Consider the following 22933-nt stretch of genomic DNA (forward strand, 5'->3'; position numbering starts at 1 on the left):
AAGTGAAGCCAGTTCCTGGAGAGCAGATCATCAGAGGAAGATGGAAAGGTGACCAGTGGTAAGACCTGTAGTTCTGGTGGGCCTTGGTGAGGGATTTACAGTAGGAAGCCATGGTTTAAGTATGAGAGTGATAAGATTACTTTAAATTTTAAGATGACTCCAAATATGAACCACAGATTGGATGGAAGCTACTCTCCCTGTGTCTGGACTTTTTAGAATTTCCAAGCACTGCTGTTTCTGGAACCAGATTAATACAAGTCACTCTAACATTTATTTATGTATTTATTTAAGACAGAGTCTCACTCTGTCACCCAGGCTGGAATGCAGTGGCATGAACACAGCTCACTGCAGCTCGAGGGCTCAAGAGATCCTCCTGCCTCAGCCTCCCGTGTTGCTGGGACCACAGACACATACCACCAGCTTATTTTTATTTATTTTTTGTAGAAATGAGGTCTCATTTTGTTGCCCAGGCTGTTCTTGAACTCCTGGGCTCAAGTGATCCTTCTGAAATGCCCTCCCGAAGTGCTGGGGTCACTCTTCCATTTGACATGCTGTCTCACCCTCAAGATAAACTTTAAAATAACATAATAGGCTGGCATTTTATTAAGTGATCTTCGCTTACTTCTTCAGAACTGCCACTCCCTATCAACATCTGGTTCTTCAACCACATCAAACCACTTGTGATCTCAAAAAGCTTCGATGTACACTATTCCCTTTCTGTCATTCTAATTCCTTCTCATCCTTCAAAATCAGCTCAAGAGCCAGATCTGGAGAGAAGCTTTATTGGTGCCCACCCGAACCAGCCACCTCCTCTCAGTTGTGCTGCCACTCAGGCCCACCTCTTCATACAGGATTGTCCAATCAGACCAGCTCATGAGTTCACCGCCCTCGCAGGGTTGAGATGTAGCCGCGCACCTCTCAGTGCCCACACCTAGAGAGTCTGATGAAATGTTCACAACGTTACCTGTTTCTGTTTTCTTGTTCACTAGCACTTCTCATTTACTAACACACTGAATTTCCTGTAATATACCCACATAATCAGTTCAAGCTTAATAATTCCTTGATTTTTATATAGTGCTTTGCATTTATATACTGATGGTCTCCAACTTACGATGGTTCAACTTACAATTTTTCAACTTTATGGTGACATGAAAGTGATACACATTCTATAGAAACCATACTTTCAATTTTGAATTTTGGTCTTTTCCCAGGCTCTAGAGAGCCTTTGATCTTTTCCATACTCTAGAGATGGAGCCACAGCTCCAGGTCAGCCATCTGATCATGAGGGTAAGCGACCAGTAGTCTACAGTGTACTGTATTGCCAGATAATTTTGCCCAACTAGCCTAATGTAAGTGTTCTAAACATGTTTAAGGTAGGCTAGGCCAAGCTGTGTTGTTCATTCAGAGGTTGGGTATATTAAATGCATTTTCAACTTACGATATTTTCAATTTACAATGGGTTTATCAAGACGTAACTCCACTATAAGTCAGAGATCATATTGTGTACTGCTTTTGGTTTATAGAGTCCCTTCAAATGTTTGTTTTTATTTTATTTCCACTGCATCCCTGCATCGTGAGGATACGATAAGATACACAGCTAGCAAAGCAGTTAGGTTTCCTATGTGAAGTGGTGGCTTCCTCTTGTGGCAGATGACCTGGAATACTGTAGCTACGGCATCTTGGTTCTGCTGTCTTCATATCTAGTACAGTTATGTTTTTATGGCATCTCTGTTCTTTGGCCCAAGAGTTATTAAGAGAGGGAAAAAATTTCTTAATGGATCTATATATGTTAAGTCATGTATTTAATTCACACTCTTAATATTCCTAAGTAATTTTTGTCTGCTTTCTCTGTCAAAGATTGAAAGATACAGGGTTTTAAGTTTCCAACTACCATTGTAGTTTTGGTGATTCTTTTATTACTAACAGGTTTTGCTCTATGTGTTTTGATGTTCTGTTATTCAATACATAAGAATTCATTTCAGTTAAATCATCATGTATAGTATCTTTTACCAATGTAAAATAACCATGTGATCAAACTGAGTAATGTCCTCTGTCAGATGATTATAATACCACTAAAACCTTTCAAAAAATATTTCGTCCCTGATATGTTTTCTCATTCATTGATTTTTAACTCTGAGTGGGTTTCTTATGTCAATTCTAGAGATGCATTTTTATCTTTTAACCAATATTTAAAAGTTTGTCATTTAGTAAGAGTCTAAACCATTCACATTTCTTGCTTTTTTGTCAAATTTCTATTATTTTATATTTTCCTGTTAATTTTCATTTTTTTCTTTTGTTAGATGGAAAATTTTTTCTTTGCTTTTTTATCCTAGTGATTTGGAATTTACATAATATATACTATTCTGTAATACTCTTTGTTTTTAATATTTGAACCTATATTTTTCAATATTATTAAGAATAAAATAGTATTTGTTGCTATTTTGAAATGATATGCCATGTTTTTAAGGTAACTTTTGTTAGTTCACATGCTGGTTGTTTGGTTATAGTTTCTTTCTTTTTTTTTTTTTTTTTTTTTTGAGACAGGGTCTCACTCTTATCACCCAGGCTGGAGTTCCGTGGTACTATCTCAGCTCACTACAGCTTCCATTTCCTAGGCTCAAGTGATCCTCCCACCTCAGCTCCAGAGTAGCTGGGATGACACATGCACCCCACCATACCCTGTTAATCTTTTGTAGAGATAGGGTCACCCTTTTTCCCAACCTGGTCCCAAATTCCTGGGCTCAAGCGATCTGCCCATCTCGGCCTCCCAAAGTGCTGGGATTACAAGTGTGAGCCATTATACCCGGCCAATACTATGTTTTACCATATTTTGTTCTAGCTTATTTTAGGGAATACAGAAATTCAGAGGTTAAGACAAGGATTAAATAGCAGAAGAAAGATGTGTACATATGTGCAGATGTATTTGTCCTTTACCTTAGATATATTTTAATACTCTTGTCTCCTTTCTGGTCCTCATTTAAGGTTATCTGTTTGATGTGGTAAATTTTTCTTCAAAATTCATTTCATGTAGAGAGTGAATGCCACCTTCCAAGTGGGCTTTCTCTAGTTCCCCTTCAGGGACTTAAAGGAGAAGCGATGTTAACTGTTTTATATTTCCATCGCATTTTACAGTGTGCAGATGTCTTCACATATATTTCTCCATTTGAACTTTACAAAAGCCCTCGGTATTATTCTCACTTTCTAGATTCCAAAAGCAGGCTGAGAAGATTAAATAGTTGTCCAGGATCTCAAGACGAAAGACCCACAATCATGAACAGAGGCAAATGTTCAGGATGGAGGCAAGCCGAAACTCAAACCCGTATCTTTATGACTCCAAATTCAGGGGTCTTTAAGCTGCCACGTGCATGGCCTCATGGTGTAGCTGACCATCATAGTTTGAAGAGCTGTCACTCAGGTGTGCCATGGACTTGCCTGGGGCCTGGCACAGGAGAGGGACTGAATTAATGTTTTCTGATTAAATATCTGTTACAGGCTGGGTGCGGTGGCTCATGACTCAATCCCAGCACTTTGGGATGTGAAGCAGGGAGGATCTCTTGAGTTCACAAGTTTGAGACCAGCCTGGGCAGTATGGTGAAACCCCATCTCTACAAAAAATTAAAAAATTAGCTGGGCATGGTGGTGCATGCCTGTAGTCCCAGCTACTCGGGAAGTTGAGGTGGGAGGATGACTTGAGCCCAGGAGATAGAGGCTGCAGTGAGCTGAGATGGTGCCACTGCACTCCAGCCTTGGCCGCAGAGCCAGACCTTGTCTCAAAAAAAAAAAAAAAAAAAAGTTAATGATCATCCCCTCGAAGCTAGAAGGCATTGTTTGCCTGTCTGTCCAGCAGATGGTGCTACATAACCATGGGAATCTGTTGCTTGCCCTTTGGTGAAGCCATTAAAGCCAATACAGATCCTGAGAATTTCAAAAGCAAAAATCAATACTGGATTATGAGCGCTCAAGAAAACTAAAGAGATAACTTTTCTTTTCTTTTTTTTTTTTAACGCATGATGATTATATTTATTAACACACCACCAACAAAGAAGTTAAATAGATCCTCCAAGTTCAGGTCAGACGGGTAATGTGCCGACGTCGTAACAAGATTCAAGGGTGGCACATGTCACACAAACGTGTGATCACCCAATCATCACGCTCATGAACTGCAAAAGGATCAAGAGATAACTTTTCAATTCAGTAGCTAAGATACTTGTATCTACACACATATATACTTATGCCATGTTTATAAACAATATGTAATAATTTATCAAAATTCCTTTTTAACAGTAACAACCACAATAAACCCGCAGATTAAAAACTCTACAACAGTCTACTAATCAGTCAATACAAAGTACATTCGAATTCCGAGTTAATTTGTAAGTAATCAACTTAATCGTTTGGTTGGCTCTGAGCAGCCTTCGCTGCTTGCTCCTGTGTCATGTTCTTTCTCTCCTCGATTGACTGTAGACTCACAGAAGGCCTTTGCGGAGGGCACTGTACCCCTGTCCATCCTTTGTGGGAGTTGGCTAGGCAGCATGCTCCCAAGAGACACTACAAACTCATCTTGAATGCAGAGATCACATCTTGTTCATCTTCATGCCCAATATATTGTTCCATAAATATAAATGGATTAGAATTCTAAACTTTTATCTCAGCCCCAAGACAATTCTGAGAGGTAACAAGTCATATAACCTCCGAAGAGGCCTGTTCTTGTCCTAATTACATTAGGTCATAGGATGACAGGTGAGGGAACCAAACCCAGGGGACTGGAAATTATTCATATGTCTCTAGATACAGTATAGAAGTTGTGTGTATTATGTGTATTTACTGCTTATTTGATTGCTTGAGATGAACTCCCAAACACACTTGTGTTTGGATCATTATTACCTACCCCTCTTCTTAAATAATCTTAATTTCCTATGATGCTTGAAAGGGGAAGAGGGGCCAGGCATCGTGACTCATGCCCGTAATCCCAGCACTTCGGAAAGCTGAGGCAAGTGTGTCACCTGAGGTCAGGAGTTCAAGACCAGACTGACCAAGATGGTGAAACCCTGTCTCTACTAAAAATACAAAATTAGCTAGGTGTGGTAGCACATGCTTGTAATCCCAGCTACTGGAAAGGCTGAGGTGGGAGAAGTGCTTGAACCCAGTGAGCTGAGATTGCTCCATTGCACTCCAGCCTGGGTGACAACAGTAAAACTCCATCTCAAAAAAAAAAAAATGTTGGGGAGTAGGGAGAAGAGGGCTGTGTGAAGGAGAGATTTACTAAATAGCCCTTAATCCCAAGATGACTTCTATAGGTTTGAATATGATCCCTGAAAATTATTATAGGTTCAGGTAAGTATTAATCACAGGGGTATTCAGAACTGAGGTTTTTAAAAAGTATAAAACATGTTTCTTTCCCCTTGAAACTTTTTATCAGCTAAGTTTAGGAATTATAACATATTATACCTGCAATGATTAAAGTCCAGAATGAGACAGTACTTGGTAAAGTGCCGAAATTTATAATAGATGCGTTATAGCAATCCAGTTAAGGAGGAAGAGCCACCATTATTAAACATTGGTTAAGTGCCAGCCACCGTACTAGATAAAATTTAGTTATTTTTATTTACACACCAAAAAAATCCATGGGATAGTTGGTTATCCCCATCTTACCAAAGAGAAAACTGAAGCTCATAAAGTTTAAGGAACTTGCACAGGTCACATAGCAAGTAAGGAGCATAGCCAGGAGTCAAACCCTGATCTCCTTTGGTCTACTAAGCTTGTAAATGATCGTCCGTCTCCTTCCAAGACAATTCAGTATAATCAGTAAATGTCCATGGCAGGGATGTAGTTCAATGGGTTCCATTCAAGATTTGATTTGTAGGTGGGAAGCAGATATGTCTGCGTCGATCAGCCTCCTAGAAGAAAGAGATGATGAGCTCAAGTGGTGATTAAGGAAAGTTTAATGAAGGGACTAATTATAGAGATGTGGCGGTAAGAGAACCAGCAAGGGGAAGTCATGCACTAAAAAAATGTTACCACCTCCAGGCTTGAGAGGATTGGGGGAGGGAGTGGCACAGTGTGAACCCAGTGTGGCTGTGAGGAAAGGGATTCCCTCAGTGCCTTTGGCCAAGGTTAGAGTCTCTACTGCCAAATTGCATCCAGGTGGTGAGGGAATAGAGAATAGGGGTCGGGGGGACAAACTCTGGCCTCTGTCTCCCCAAAGGGCAAAGGATTCTAGTACAGTTAATATAAGCCTCAAGGAACATAACAGGACAGAGAAGAATGGAGAATTGTTCTGAAGGAAACAAACAATGACTTGCCCGTGTTACTGCAGGGAAGTATGCAGTGTGCCCAGCCAGAGGGTGGGGAGCCCAGCGTAGATAGGCTGGGGCCTGTGTAGATCAGCCACACTGGCCTGGAGGGTCTGAGCCGAGAGGTGGTGGAAGATGAAATTGAGTAGGCAGATTGGAAGTCCCAAATGTCAAGTAAACATTTGTGATCTTACTTTGATACTCAATAGTAAGCCAATTTTGTTTCACATAAGCCAGTATTAATATTATATATTTCTTTTATAAGCCAGAGATACAGGGATATATCCTAGAAGAATGATAGGCAGAAGGAAGGCAAGGGTGAGAGAAGACCCTGTGTGGATATTTGTCCTAAATGTTTATCTACCAGGAACAATCCCTTTGTGAAGGCTGCTGGTGTGTAAATGAGTGCCTGTTCCCTTGCGGAGTTCATTTGGATCTTTCTGTGTTCCAGTGACCTATGGCATGATGAGTTCTAATGTGTACTACTATACCCGGATGATGTCACAGCTCTTCCTAGACACCCCCGTGTCCAAAACGGAGAAAACTAACTTTAAAACTCTGTCTTCAATGGAAGACTTCTGGAAGGTATTTGCAAATAACTTTGAAAGTACCTCTTTATCACAGAAAATTGTTCATTTGGCTTCATCAGTGTGAGACGTAAGTTATGGTGAGTTATTAGAAGTTGCTCTTCCTGCTCTCAAAGGGGATAAACTAACATTGATTGAGAACTTTGCCTGTGCCTTGCACTGTGCTGAGTGTTTTATACCTTACCTTATTTAATTTCCATAGTAACTTTATAAGGTAAGTACTAAGAGTACGCCCTAGTTTGTTAATGAGGAAAGTGAGATTCAGGATGCTTAAATGCATACGGTCACATGGCTAGGGAACAAGAAAGATTGATTTTTTTTCTAGCCTGACAGCTACTTCTTGGTCCTAGTTTATAATTCATTCCATGATTCAAGATTCAATGAATATTTGTTGAGAATCTCCTAGAATGTAAGGCCAATGAGGGCAGTGTGCTTCTGCCTTGCTTCGCCTTTCATGTTTTGTCTCTGTTGGTGATGGTGTGTATCCCCAGTTCCTGGAGCAGTGCTTGATACAAAGTAAGCACATTCTTTCAGAGGTTTGCTGTTGGTAGGGCTTGGTGGCTCACGTCTGTAATTCCAACACTTTGGGAGGCCAAGGCAGAAGGATTGCTTGAGCCCAGGATTTCGAAACCAGCTTGGGCACAGCATAGTAAGACTTTGTCTCTACAAAAAAAAATTAAAGAATTATCAGGGTATGGTGGCACGCACCTGTAGTCCCAGCTACTCAGGAGGCTGAGGTGGGAGAATTCACTTGAGCAATTGCTTGAGGTCAAGGCTGCAGTGAGCCATGACCATGCTATCGCATTCCAGCCTGGGCAACAGTGTAAGACCCTGTCTCAAAAAAAAAAAAAATTCAATAAAAACCTTTAAACAAACAAAAGTCTGCTGTTGTGAAGTTCAACCCAACCCAGCCCCTTCCCAAATTGTCACAAATTCTAACATAACAGTGTAAGCAATGAGTGATATCACAGGAAAAATATTATAGCTGATCTGAGGGATAAGGGGCTTGGAATCTAAGAAAATTGGAAGGGAAATTGAAAAGGAAATGATTATTTCTCCTTGGGGAGATCATTTCTAAAATTCTTACTAAACCCTGGGGTCAGAGCTGTTGATTTTAAGGATAGAGACAACTGGATCCCAGGAACCTATTCATATATAAAAGTACTTGGCATCCAAAGTCACACTTGTATAATATGAATCTTTCACCACCTGAGTAGGGCAAATCAGTCCATCTCTGTTGATCATCTGATAATGATAGCACACTGAGAAACAGGTCTGTCTTCCCTGCAGGCATAGTTGGCTGTACAAACTAACAAGAGACTCTCCTATACACATTTCTTTGTGATAAATTCCAGTCTCCAAAGGGACAAGGAGGGATTGAGAGTTTACCATACAGCAAAACAGTCCAGACAGATAAAAGGACCACCAGATGCCAGGCTGGTAATCAAAACTATAGCCTTTTTCTCTAAACAAGTTTAGAACCATGATTATGTGGAATACTACTTTAATAAGGGAAAGTGAAGTTAATCATGACCCCACCTTTGTCCAAGAACAAAAATCAGAGCTGCCACGTATTAAGTACCCACCCTGTGCCAGGTGTAGTGACTACACAAAAGATAGGTTTTCCAGATTCAGGAACCTTGGTTCAGAGGACCCAGCTCAAGGCCTCATAGCTAACAAGTGATGGAGCAACATGCTATCCCAAATCTCTCTAACAATAAAATTCATTCTTATCACTCTGCTGTTTTCATAGAGTTGCTAAATGCTTGGTTATGCAAACGTTCCAGACAGGAGCAAGACAGCTGCTGAGCTTAGAACTTTTTCAAAGATGTTTCCTTTGCTTTTAGTTTACGGAAGGCTCCTTATTGGATGGACTGTACTGGAAAATGCAGCCCAGCAACCATACTGAAGCTGACAACCGAAGTTTCATCTTCTACGAGAACCTGCTGTTAGGGGTACCACGCATACGGCAACTCCGAGTCAGAAACGGATCCTGCTCCATCCCCCAGGACTTGAGAGATGAAATTAAAGAGTGCTATGATGTCTACTCTGTCAGTAGTGAAGATAGGGCTCCCTTCGGGCCCCGAAATGGAACCGCGTAAGTGTCTGAGTCATTGCCACTTGGTGATATTCACTCATTCATTTTTGACCTCCCACCATCATTCATTCATTCATTCATTCCCTGACACCTTCACCAAGGTGAAAAGAAGTTCAATGACTCTTCAGTGCTTATATTTAAACCTTGGCCAATGTGACCATTGACTTCTCAAGTTTTCACTACTTTTTAACCCCCTTTCAGTTTCTACATGCTATTTTTCAAAAGACTAAATCATTGACTGTATGACCCACAAAAAGTTAATTATCTGAGCCTTTGAAAATTTCATTTAAGACGCCCTGGGCCCTGGTTTTATAGGTCCAGTAACATCATCCACTAGGTTATTTAACAGTATGTTTTCTGGTACAGGAACTCTTTTTTAATGGATCTTACAAACCAGGTATTTGTTCAGAATGCAGTTATTTAATATGTAAGCTTATGAGACAGTTTTCTGTTGGGTTTAAAGCCCATTTTTCTCAAATGTTTGAGATTTTATGTATATATTTGTGCATGTGCATATTTACAGGGCTTTTTGTGCACTTTAGTACCCATACTTAAACACTTAAACATCTTGTCTATTAACGGAGGGCACTTACTATTTTAGAAGTATTATAGTTTTATAAAGAAATGAAAAGACCTCCCAGGCTGTTTCAAGGTGGGCCTTTTGGAATTGCTGTCCCTGGGTATGTCACTGGTCAGAGTGATCCTCTAAGCTTTGCTCAGCTAATTATGTCGGTTCATCTAGGTTTGTTTCTTGGAAACCGAGTTGCCCAGAATCCACATTTGTTACTATGCAATCGGCCATCACCTTTACAGTTAGTATATTCTTCATGTACCATCCGTTGTATACTCTATTTTATACCAGGACTTATAAGAAATAAATCTAGTAAAAATTCAGGTTGGGCACAGTTTCTCATGCCTGTAATCCCAGCACTTTGGAAGGCCAAGGGGGGCGGATCACTTGAGGTCAGGAATTCAAGACCAGCCTGGCCAACATGTTGGAACCCTGTCTCTACTAAAAATACAAAAATTAGCTGGGTGTGGTGGCATGTGTCTGTAGTCCCAGCTACTCAGAAGGCTGAGGCAGGAGAATCACTTGAACACAAGAGGTAGAAGTTGCAGTGATATGATATCTCACCGCTGCACTCTAGCCTGGGCAACAGAGCAAGACTCTCTCAAAGAAAAAGAAACAAATTTAGTAAAAATGCAGAGCTTTAGAAGAAAAGGACTAAAAAAATCTCAAATGACATTATCATCCAAGTTATGATAGTGATTTCACTTTTTTAAAAAAAATTTATTAGAGATGGAGTCTCATGATGTTGCCCAGGCTGGCTTCAAACTTCTGGGCACAAGAAATCCTCCAGCCTCAGCCTCCCAGGTAGCTGGGACTATGGGAACATGTCACCATGCCCAGCTTTATTTTGTTTTCTAATGTGCCTTTTTGTAGTTCCTACAAAGCATAAGCATGCCATCATCTATGGTACCCTTTACAATATTTTATTTATCTCACATCATTAATAAGATACATCTATACAGCCACTACTCTGTGCCAGACATGATTTAAGAAGTTATTTAACACATTATCTCATCTGCCTTCACAAAACAACTCTAAAATAGGTATCATCTCCATTTTATAGATTAAAAAACTGGGGCTCACTTGCCCAAAGTCACAGCTAGCAAATGGAATATAGCCAAGATTTAAGCAGCCTGACCCCAAAACCCACGTTTCATCTACTAACCCTCTTCCATATTAATTTATCTTCCATATTAATTATGTTGTTAGAGTGGCTTCTTGATGCCCTCAGCTCCCCAGAAGTGTTCAAGCTTCCTGATTTTATTTTGTTGACTGCTGTATTCTCAAAAGCTTGAACAATGCTTCGTATATAAAGATCCTAATAAATATGTGTTGTTTGCACACATGAATGAGGGATTTCCACTCCACGGTGGATTGCCAAAGGGGACCTTTCCTGTCATATCTAAACCATCCCTTTATTATTTTACATTCTTAAGTCTCTCCCATTTCTTCTTTCTTTCAACTCCAAACTTCTTGGAAGAATAGGATTCATTTTCCACTTCCATTTCCTTACCCTCGATTCACCTCTTAAAGCTTAGGTTCTTGCTTTTGACATTTCACCTGGAAGCTACCAGGGACCTCTAGTTAGCAAATCCACTGAACAAATTTCAGTCTTTATTCCTTTCATCCTGTCTGCTAAAAGTGGCAGTGTTGACTGCTCATTCTTTTGACTTCCATGAAGGACTCTACACTTTGGGTTCTTTTAACTCTGAAACCCCTTTCTCTCACTTCTTGTCTCTTATTCCCAGGTTCTATATTCATGTGTCCATCTTTTCGTTCTTGATTTTCTTTCCCTTGATATTCGGATGGCTTCCACTAGCATCTTTGTTTGGTGACTTATCATTTCTTTAACGATGTGCCAAGCATGCCCCCATTGCTAGAAGTCCCCCCTCTTCTAGCAGTGCCCTTGATGCTAGAGAAACAAAGCAGCAGGAAACAGAAGCAAACATTCTGTTTTCACGGAGCTTGCATTCTAGTGATACAAGACACATCTCTGTTCACCTGGATGTCCCACAGCTCTTGTGATTCAATATGCCCCAAACTAAACTCATCATTTTCGTATGGATCTGCTCTTCCTTTTAATAGCACTGCCATCTTCCTCTTGCCTTAAAAGAGACTCCAGAGTCGTTATTGAGCCATGTTTCCTCCTTGCCCCAACTTCCAAATCAATTGCCGAGTTCTGCTGGCAGTCACTGCGGTGACACTCTCTCACGCCTTCCTTTCCCTTCCCACCTTCATTGAGTGAATTCAGGCCTCATTACCTCTTGGTTATTGCAGACGTTGCTAATGGAGCTGTGTCAGGGGTCCCTAAGACCACCCCCAGGTTCAGTGATTCACTGGAAGGACTCGGCATAGAGGCATCCTCACTCCTTCTTGTTTGCCCTTCACAAGCTGACCACAGACCACCGTTCTTTATCATATAGGAGCCAAACTAAACTACTTGCTGAGCTGCTTATATGTCTTCTTAGCAATGGCTCACAGTTGCAAATGCCCTTCCCATTTGTATTAAACTGTTCTCAAACTGCTGATAAAGACATACCCAAGACTGGGCAATTTACCAGAGAAAGAGGTTTAACAGTCTTAAAGTTCCGCATGGCTGGGGAGGCCTCATAATCATGACAGAAGGCAAGGAGGAACAAGTCTCATCTTACATGGATGGCAGCAGGCAAAGAGAGAGAGCTTGTGCAGGGAAACTCCCCCTTATAAAACCATCAGATTTCATGAGACTTACTCATTATCATGAGATTAGCATGGGGAAAAATGTGCCCCCGTGATTCAATTACCTCCTACCAGGTTTCTCTCACAAAATGTGGGAATTGTGAGTTACAATTCAAGATGAGATTTGGGTGGGGACTACAGCCAAATCATATCACCATTCACCTGTGTAAGTCCAGATCCTACTCACCCTTCACAGCTCAGGTCCAACAAAGCTTCTTCCCAAAGTCTTTTCTAATCCATCCCTCCATTGCCGTATCTTCAAATAAGGATAGCTTTCCTCTGATCAGCCAGCCTAATTTCTTTATTCTTTTGCTTCTTCTAATTATCCACCTTGTATTTGACTTGTTTAATTACAACTCTTATCTCCCTACTTGTTATAAATTTTGGAGGGAAAGGACCTTTATATTCTTTTAGTGCCAAAGAAGCATCTGTTTTCTAAGAGATCCTCTGGATATTTATTAATAAAATTCCCAAATGCTGTGTGGAGTACAGTTGCTGATCGTGCCACTGGATGAACTTGTTCCTCTTTTGGCTGTAATTTTCTCTGGAGACCTCAAGTCCCTGAGCACAGTTACCCAGAGAAAGCAGCCATATAAACTGAGCAGAGGCTCTAGGGACAGACAGCCCTGGTGTTGGTTCCTAAGCTTTTGGTCTACCCTCAGAAGCTTTGGGACTACATTGACCTCACTAACACTCATTGTTAAAATGAGGCTAATAACAGTATGAGAATTAACTAAGAAAACACTTATGAAGTGCCAGGTCAGGCACAGTACCCAGCTTGATAGGCCTTAAAACATACTTTATTTTACAAGGAACCAACTGTCCTTATAATGCTACAAGTGTGCCACTGATTTTTAACCGTTCGTCTTTTGCTTTTGTTTTTAATCAGTTGGATCTACACAAGTGAAAAAGACTTGAATGGTAGTAGCCACTGGGGAATCATTGCAACTTACAGTGGAGCTGGCTACTACCTGGATTTGTCAAGAACAAGAGAGGAAACAGCTGCACAAGTTGCTAGCCTCAAGAAAAACGTCTGGCTGGACCGAGGAACCAGGGCAACTTTTATTGACTTCTCAGTGTACAATGCCAACATTAACCTGTTCTGTGTGGTCAGGTGTGTACCGAGGGCCTGCATCCCTCCTGTTTCTGTGTAGTTATACGTACATCTTATTCTGGGGATAGGCCAGAAATCCTTTGCCTCTTAGCTAAATGAGGATGCCAAGGACCCAGACAGATAGCAAGGGAGGGGTAAAAACTGAAGGCTTACTGAGATAAAGGATATTTGAGGAAGGGAATTGGGACCTAGAATATTACAAGTTGGAAGGAAACTTAACTCTGGTCCAAGTGCATCTCAATGCTGGAACCTCTCCAGAAAAAGTATTGTGTTTTTCTCATATCTGTCCTTACCCATTATAAGGATGGTCAGTGCTACATGCTCCATCACCAAGTCCCCCGGCCGTCAAATCTTGACTCATTTCCTTGAGTTTCTCACTCTCAGATGAGCTTCTGCTATTAGCACACAAGCACAGTAATTTGAGTTCTTATAGGATACTCGGTAGGAAACCCAGTAACCTGCTAGTGCATAGGGCTATCATAGACACATGAAGTTCCTTCCACAGATCCTGGGATGTTGCCATTATGACCCCTCTGGGAGATAGTGAGGAAACTAACAGATTTCACTGGCTTGTCTGGGACTCTTCGTTTATTCTGCAAATATTTACTAGACACTTAATATGTGCTAGACATTGTTCTAGGCTCTTGGAACACATCAGTGAACAAAACAAAGATCCCTGCAGAGCTTGCATCCAACCAGTAGGATATAGAGAATAGACATTAAGGAATAAACAATAGAAATAAAAATATAGTATGTTAGAAGGTAATAAGTACTATTAAAAAGAAAGAAAAGGCCAGGCGCTGTGACTCAGCCTTAGTACTTTGGGAGACTAAGGTGGCTAGATCACCTGAGGTCAGGAGATCAAGACCAGCCTGGCCAACATGATGAAACCCCGTCTCTACTAAAACTACCAAAAATTAGTCAGGCATAGTGGTGGGTGCCTGTAATCCCAGCTACTCAGGAGGCTGAGCTAGGAGAACCACTTGAACCCAGGTGGTGGAGGTTGCAGCAAGGTGAGATCGCACTGTTGCACTCCAGCCTGGGCAACAAGAATGAAATTCCATCTCAAAAAAAAAAAAGAAAGAAAGAAAAACCAGAGCAAGAGAAAGTCAGAGTTCACTCACTTTAATCTTCCTGGTAAGCATGTCAGCAACACCCAAACATCACTGGCATGGATTACTTGCATGTATATTTACACACAATATAAGAAGGGTTTATTCTCATAACAGTCTTTGTCATCATTCTTGAGGCTAAGCTCAGTTCTCTACATGGCATGCTGAGTTGTCCCAGTCCTTATATTTAACAACTTTTGCAGGAAATATTACCACATTAAATCAATTACAGGTTGAGTATCCCTTATCCAAAATGCTTAAGACCAGAATGTTTGAGATTTTAGATTTTTTTTTTTTCAGGTTTTGGAATGTCTCCATATCAGATAACCTTGAATAAGATATCTTGGGAATTGGACCCAAGTCTAAACACAAAATTCATTTATATTTTGTAAGTGAAATATAATGTACGTAGTCGAAGGTAATTTCATTTTTCCCTTAAGGATGTTGAACAAACTGTTGTGGGCCTGCATGTTGACAATGACCTGTCACATGAAGTCAGCTGTGGAATTTTCCACTTGTGCTGTCATATCGGTGCTCAGAAAGTTTGAGATTTTGAAGCATTTTATGTTTCAGATTTTCAGGTTAGAAATACTCAACCTGTCCTTGCTCACAATTGGCCAAAAAGAAAAAAAGAAAGAAGAAATACTCAAGCAGTAGTCCAGTAGTAGTTGTCATTAGAAATGAATGAGAATCTATTGCAGTTATTATTGAGTTTTTTCTAATTATTGCAGTGAAGATAAAAGGAAGAGAATAAAAACAGAGGCAACTCTGATATTTTAGCAAATTCTGTTGATAGAAGGTCTTGAGTATTTCTTTTGCTTCCTCCCTTATGAACGTTGTTAAGACAAGTGCTTCATTTCTCTATACTGTTTTTCTAAGTTTCTGGAAGTGGTGAGCACTGTAGGGCCAGAATGGGCCAGAGAAATGACTTGACACATGAAGGCCACTTCCTTCACTTTTGAGTTCCCAATGACCTGTCACATACAAAGCCTTTGGCTTCAACGTTCTCTTCTGAGTTTTTGGTTCTCACCCCTACTCTCCAACACGTCAAGTAGGAAAGAAAGAACAGGAGAATTGACAATGCAAAGGAAGGAAAATTTTCACACTTCTCTGACCAGTTCTTATTTACCATAGTCCCTGTTTTTACTTGATTATTGCTCACACAAGCATCCTAGATGCTCAAGTTCCAGGTGCGGCTACCCGTCCTGTAATGGCAGAGATAATGATGGCTAATAGCTGACTAAAGGGCTTTTAAACATGCAGCTAGAGATTCTCTTTCTAGTTAGATAAGGAGTCTGTACCATTAACTGAATCACCCAACTTTCTCAGTGTGAGACCTACAAAATGGGAATTTGACAAGAAAAAAAATCCTCAGTCCAGTTATGGTAAAGCAGTAAAGATCAGAGACATCAATATGAATTTAAAACAGTGTATATAACTGTTTTAGACAATCAGACATTTATTGAGTACCCACCTATTTAACTACAAGGCTCTGGGAAGAAGAGAGAAAAGTCCTGGAGGGCAAACTATTTGATGCTATTTAGGTGTTACTAAATGAATGAATGAGAGAGACAGTTCCTATCTTTATATATGTACAAAATACATCCTACCTCTCAACCAGATCACACGTGTTTTGAGTGGATGGCTTATATTTCTTTATATTCTTCCTGTTGCCTAGTAGAAGGACTTGAATTTACTAGAAGTCCTAGGGCCAGCCACAGTGGCTCACTCCTATAATTCCAGCTCTTTGAAAGGCTGAGGTTGGAGGATCATTTGAGCCCAGGAGTTTGAGACCAGCCTGAGCAACAGGGCAAGACTCAGTCTCTGAAAAAAAAAAAAATTAGTTGGGCATGGTGCTGTACACTTGTAGTCCCAGCTACTGGGAAGGCTAAGGCAGGAGAATCCCTTGAGCCCTGGAATCTGAGGCAGCAATGAGCTATGATTGCAGCCAACACTGCACTCCAGCCTGGGCAACAAAGTGAGTACCTATCTCTTAAAAAAAATAATAACAGAAGTCCTAGAAAAGCTTGTGTGTTGATTTACTTTTACATTAAAAGTATATGGCATTTTTGAGCAGTATAAATATAGAAAAGTAGATGGAAGACTGAGCAGGAAGTACTGCTTTGGGATGGAAAGACCTCAGGAAGTCTTATTACTTTGATGACACCAAATTCTACAAGTATGGAATTATTAGCTGTAGTAAAAATGTTTTGCCACTAGTTTGCGGGGACTCATGGTAACAGTTTTATTACCTTGTAATGCACGAATAGAATAGATGGACATCCTTTCCTGACTATATTCATGTGTTGCTGTTGTTATTGTTTTCATTGTTCTTATTGCCATGCAGGTTATTGGTTGAATTCCCAGCAACAGGCGGTGTGATTCCATCTTGGCAATTTCAGCCTTTAAAGCTGATCCGATATGTCACAACTTTTGATTTCTTCCTGGCAGCCTGTGAGATTATCTTTTGTTTCTTTATCCTTTACTATGTGGTGGAAGAGATATTGGAAATTCGCATTCACAAACTACACTATTTCAGGAGTTTCTGGAATTGTCTGGATGTTGTGATCATTGTGGTAGGTTTGAGAACAACACCAAATTTCCTATAATGTTCTACAAATGTGTTAACTAGAGTCTTTGATATCCTCAATGTTGTGGATCTCGATATTCTCAAAAAAGAATCTAAAAGTCCCCCTCAATTATATCAACTTCTGTTACTAATTATTTTCTTATTTTGCATGAGTAAGCTTTCTGAGTATGAAGTGGAGAGGTATTTACAGTAAGCTCTCAACCACACTAATAACAAGAATATCTCAGTAATTCATATTTGGCTTTAGTATGCCATATGAAGAGTGTAGGAGAAAAGGTTTTTTCTTTGTTTTTTCACTAATGATATTTTTCTTCAACTGCTAGTAAAAATCAATTTATATTTTCCTGCACATGCGTAGTTACAGCAAGAAAAAAACTGGTTGGCCAGGTATGGTAGCTCACACCTGTAATCCCAGCACTTTGGTAGGCCAAGGCAAGAGGATCACTTAAGCCCAGGAGTTTGACACCAGCCAGGGCAACATAGTGAGACCTGTCTCTAGAAAAAAAAAAAAAAATTGTTTTTAATTAGTCAAGCATGGTGGCACACACTTGTAGTCTCAGCTATTCCAGAGGCTGAAGTGGGAGGATCATTTGAACCCAGGAGGTTGAGGCTGCAGTGAGCTATGAATGCACCACTACACTCCAGCCTGGGTGACAGAGTGAGACCTTGCCTCAAAAAGAAAATTATCCTGAAAATATTTTAGGTGGCAGAGAAAACTTTCTGCACTTTAGAATTTTTTTGCAGTCTACAGAGTACAAAATATAAGTTATATTCATCAGTGTTTTCTGTATGAGGTACAAGAAATCAAAGGCAGGCCATGTACAGTGCCTCATACCTATAATCCCAGCACTTTAGGGAACTGATGTGGGAGGATCACTTGAGGTCAGGAGTTTGTTACCAGCCTGGGCAACATACTGAGACACCGTCTCTAAAAAAATAAAATAAAATAAATCAAAGGCAGAGTCATAATCAAGACCATAACACCACATAGATTCTGTGTCTGTCCTTGACTCGATTATAACGTCTAAGATTTGTTCAAGATGTTTTCCCTTCATCTGAATCACTTAATTAAGCATCAGTCACTTCCTTCTAATGGCCTCAGTGTAAAAAGGAATTTTTACAAACTTTTCTCCCTTCAGCAATAATAGGTAACCTTTTGCTAAGTCCAATTTTACATTTAAGCATATGACAACGTGCTTAATTGTTAGATGCTTAAAAGCTTTGCTTGGCATAGGTGTACCAGGATTATTCTCTGTCTGTCCTTCCCAGTGTCATATGATAGCCATTACCTTCTGAAATCTCAGTAAGTGATGCACTACCCTATTAGCATTCTCTCTTCTGTTAGCCCTCCTCATAAGAATTATTCTTTCTCTCATCCCAATCCTAAAAATTCATTTGGCCTATATGAAGCATTTATATCAGGTCATTATGAAACCATTCCCCCCTAGAATTATTAATAGAATTAGAAATATGGAATTGGATGAATACAGAAAATATATTATTCATATGTAAGTGAAAGAACCCTTAAGGCATAAAAAAGAACTGCATGGCCACATATTGCATGGCAATAACAGTATTAGCAGCAATAATTGTAATAGTAATAATAATAATGGCTAACACTTTAGAAGCTACTGCATTAGGCAGCTCTGGGTGCTTTTCAGGGTACAGAAGCTCATTTGTTCCTCATACTAACTCTCTTTACTGCTCTGCCACTGCTTCTCAAACCATGGACATGTGCCCTTTAGCGAGAGTTTTTACTCAAAGTAAAAATTCCTATAGAATAGACAGTGTTGACCCCATCAGGCCGTGATACAGTTAGAAGTGCCTCCCATCTGTTATGGTGGCCATATAACATCACACAAATCAAGATAAAAACCCTTGATCCCCAAATTTTCAATGTATTCATGATCAAGAGAGTCGCACAAGAATTTCCACATGTAAGGAAACAGGAGAGACAATAATACTGGAAATAATTTTTCCGAATAATTCTGTTTGGAGTGATGGCAGAGTACAAGCCATATACGTTGCAAATTATTCCAGAATACAATCATTGTTTGGAACTCTAAGGGTGCAAACCCTTCCTCCTGGCTTACATACATTTATTTATACTTAGGCCATTGAAACAATGGTAAAAAGGCAAGTATGATATGCCAATTAAGAACAGACTTTCTTTTCATTTTTTAACTAAAGAACTCAGTATCAACAAAAGACTAGTCAGTGGTATTCACCCTTTTTGAATGTACACACCTATAAGTGAAAGCTTTGACTACACATCCTACTGTATTATCTTTATTTGTAAATCGTGTGTATATATTGGTGTAACAGGTACATCCGTAAAGCATACACATGCATAGAATACTAAAGATTGGAATAAAAATTAATATAAATAGAACTCCAGCGCTTTCTTACCACCTACCTAGAAGTTGTAACATTTTATTCCCACACCCCAGTGAATTGCTCTGTACTCGCTTTGGAGACCAATAGGAAAAAAGGCTGATGATATCATGGAAATTGTTTCTTTGGTGCAGCAGCCACAGCATTGTGCAAGCATTTCTTTGAAAACTCGGTTTACTGTGCTTTTTCAGTTTTCTTTAAAACAACTCTTAGTACTGCCAGACAACAATTCAGACAGTGTGCTTTTTGTCTGTAAAGAACAAGGAAGGGCTACTGGAATTCTTCTTGTCCTTCGAAACATTTGCTGACCAAGTATCGAAGTGAGGGCATGCTTTCTGCTCACCCGCCAGACACACCCTGTGCTTCACTGGACCTTCAAAACAGTGAAAAGGGCCAATGCTTTTTGTTTCATCTAGCCAAAATTTGCTTATGTTTGCCCAAAACCTGAAAAGGAGTTATATTCTAAATATAAATAGAATGACATCTTGAAATCACTTTGAAATTGTTTTATTTTCCTTTTTTGTTTTTCCCACATACATTCTGAAGTACACAGGCCGCATCAGTCAAGTCATTTGTCCTGAGCAGTAGTCTTTCAAAACCAGCAGAATTACTTGAAAAAAGAAGACAATTAAGGAATTTAAACTCAAATAATTTGTTGACTGCTCGCTAGGTTTTATAGGGTAAAATGACTATATCATTTCTTCAGTGAATATTTTCTGAGCACATACTATGTACTTGGCACTGTTCTAGGCACTGGGGATATAGGAACGAACAAAATAATGCAAATCTCTGCCCTCCTAATTTTCTGGAATGGAGAGAAAGTTCTTATGTTGATAGGGATGAGAGTCCCACAGAAAACTCAGGAGTGACATACCGGTGCGAATGCTCACAAAATCTCTTGCCTCTTTTCCCTCATTCCCTATTTGGAAGGAATGGTTTCAAAGAAATTTAGCATATTATGACATTGGTGTTATATAAATGACCATCTTCTTCATAATTTTATGAACATTTGTCCTGTGCAGAGTAAAAACAACTGGACTGCATAACAAATTATACCTACTGAGAGTTGGGTAAAGAGTTTACTGCAGGATCCAGTCCATCAACCTAAATGCTTTTCTACATGGATTAGCTGAGATGAGCTCCTCATCTCAGGAGAAGCCTTTGGCTCACATATTCCCATGTAGGCCTTCTTGAGCCCTCTTTGTTCATCATTCTCACCAACAACACAAAAATACAAGATTGGCTCTGCAAATCCTTTACAGATAAGAAAATAAAGATGGTGAGATTGGCTTTTTAGCTGTGATCAGCAGCCTGCCTGGTCTTTGCTATGAGAATCACATGGGACCATGTCCTGGATGGCCAGCTCAGGAAGGAAGGGCTAATGAAGTGGTCTCTGGCCATCATTCCTAAGAAGAGAGAATGGACAGCAAAGGTCACAGCACCTGCCGCAGCCCACCTGCTGCAGATTCAGACCCTGCCGTGGGGCCAGGTTGTTATGACTAACCCCTACTACTGTCTACATTTAGTGGTGATGGATGCAAAGAAGGGGCTGGTGTCCCCTTGGATCTGGTTGTAAAGCCTAGAACCAAAGCATATGTGGAAAGTTGTAGGGTCATGAGTTCAGGAACAGAAATGAGCAAGACAGAAGCCCTTGGCTCCTCTGTTCCCACTGCAGGCCTTCTTGAGCACTCTGTTCATCATTCCCACCGTCTTTCTAGCCCAAGCTCATTCTTTGTTCTCATGGGCATGCCTTTTTAGGATATCTTGTGCCCCTCTTCACCTTATGTTGTGTGATACCAATTCTTTAGTAGTTACTTTAGTAGTTTTTTTTTTAACTACTTTAGAAGTTGTTACTTTAGTAGTAGTAGTTAATTTTATGTGCTTATCTGCTCTTGAACCAGAATGTGTCTGGAGGGCAGGATTTATGCAGTTTACTTCTGTTTATTCCTCTTAGCCCCTCACACAGTGCTGTATACATAGACATCTGCTGTATTTTTGTTGAACAGAGCAAAGAATGGCTGGCAATTGAAGAATGAAGATAAACTAGAATATTTTAAATTTTAAAATTCGCAAATAAAAACAGAAAGATTAAAGCAAGAAAGCAAGAGAGTGGAAAGTGATTAAAATGAAGGTGGCAGTGAAAACAGAAAGCATTCCTCTTTGAGTTTGAGTCTGTTGTAGTGTGACCTCTCCTGTGTATGCATGAACGTGTGTGTAGTACATGCATATGTGCACACATGCATGCATGCCTTCATTGGATTTCTATTCCAAAGTAAGGAAATGCAAGCAATGTATTGTTTTATTTATTTTATGGCAGGGCTTAACACTTTCCATTTGAGTGAGTAACTTTTAAGAATGTTATTGGGTAAGTATAATGGTGAGCCCTATAATTTTCTACATTGGTGAAGAAAAACATGCTAGTCATCTTAAGATAAGTGTTATATTTCTGAAATACTGTAATAAAATGTTAATCTTTCACCTTCCAGTTATCAGTGGTAGCTATAGGAATTAACATTTACAGAACATCAAATGTGGAGGTGCTACTACAGTTTCTGGAAGATCAAAATACTTTCCCCAACTTTGAGCATCTGGCATATTGGCAAATACAGTTCAACGATGTAGCTGCCGTCACAGTATTTTTTGTCTGGATTAAGGTAATTTATAATAAATTTCATGTTCTACATTTTAAATGACATTTTCTTTTTTTAAAAAAAAATTATGAGTTCCACAAAATTTTGAAGTAGTTGAATTTGAAATTCAAGCGACTAGCCAAAGCTGCTCCATATTTACTTTGTTTTGAGACAGGATCACACTCTGTCCCCTAGGCTAGAGTGCAGTGGCATGATTACAGCTCATTGCAACCTTGACTTCCCAGGCTCAAGCGATCCTCCCACCTCATCCTCTGAAGTCACTGGGACTACAGGCATGTGCCACCATACCCAGTTAATTTTAAATTTTTTTTTGTCGATACAAGGCCTCACTATGTTGCCCAGGCTGGTTTTGAACTCCTGGGTTCAAGTAATCCTCTCACCTCCGCCTCCCAAAGTGCTGGGATTATAGGCATGAACCACCATGCCAGCCCTCATATTTTACATGTAAAGGAAACTCTTGAGACTCATATGGTCATTCCTCTCATTGTCAGTGATATACTTCACCTGCTATCTGAACTGAGGTAAGATAAGTCCCTATGGGTTTTGTTTAACAAATGTGGTAAGAGGCCTTTCATTGTGTTAGCTAGGCCTGGGGCCCCAGGCTGCTCTGATACAGAGGCAGCTCTGAGTTTTACCTGATATGGGATGAACAGGTGAAGGAAAAGGACCTCAGAGAAAGAGAGGGAAGGATCAGGTGGAGGGAAGGGGAGAAGTACTGCACTCGGAAATTCTCGCTGAATGGGATCGCCCCTTTTCCAGGTGAAGACTGGAAGGGAAGCTTTACATAGAATTAAGCTTGGAACAG

General features: G+C 40.0%; 1 protein-coding gene and 1 non-coding gene across 2 annotated transcripts in view; one reads left to right on the forward strand and one right to left on the reverse strand.

Annotated features, from left to right (window-relative positions):
• Nucleotides 1-22933, forward strand: part of PKD2 (polycystin 2, transient receptor potential cation channel) — a 75695-nt gene that overhangs the window by 23178 nt on the left and 29584 nt on the right. Inside the window, exons 3-7 of the mRNA XM_003924159.4 lie at nt 6745-6878; nt 8728-8978; nt 13157-13381; nt 16841-17069; nt 21964-22131. Coding sequence (XP_003924208.2) covers nt 6745-6878; nt 8728-8978; nt 13157-13381; nt 16841-17069; nt 21964-22131 — 1007 coding nt within the window. The remainder of the gene's footprint in view (nt 1-6744; nt 6879-8727; nt 8979-13156; nt 13382-16840; nt 17070-21963; nt 22132-22933) is intronic.
• Nucleotides 4069-4172, reverse strand: LOC120363833 (small nucleolar RNA U13). The gene has a single exon (XR_005579266.1). It is a non-coding gene; the product is annotated as a small nucleolar RNA U13 (small nucleolar RNA).

This window comes from Saimiri boliviensis, chromosome 3 (genome assembly GCF_048565385.1).
Source record: "Saimiri boliviensis isolate mSaiBol1 chromosome 3, mSaiBol1.pri, whole genome shotgun sequence".
Lineage (NCBI taxonomy): Eukaryota > Metazoa > Chordata > Mammalia > Primates > Cebidae > Saimiri > Saimiri boliviensis.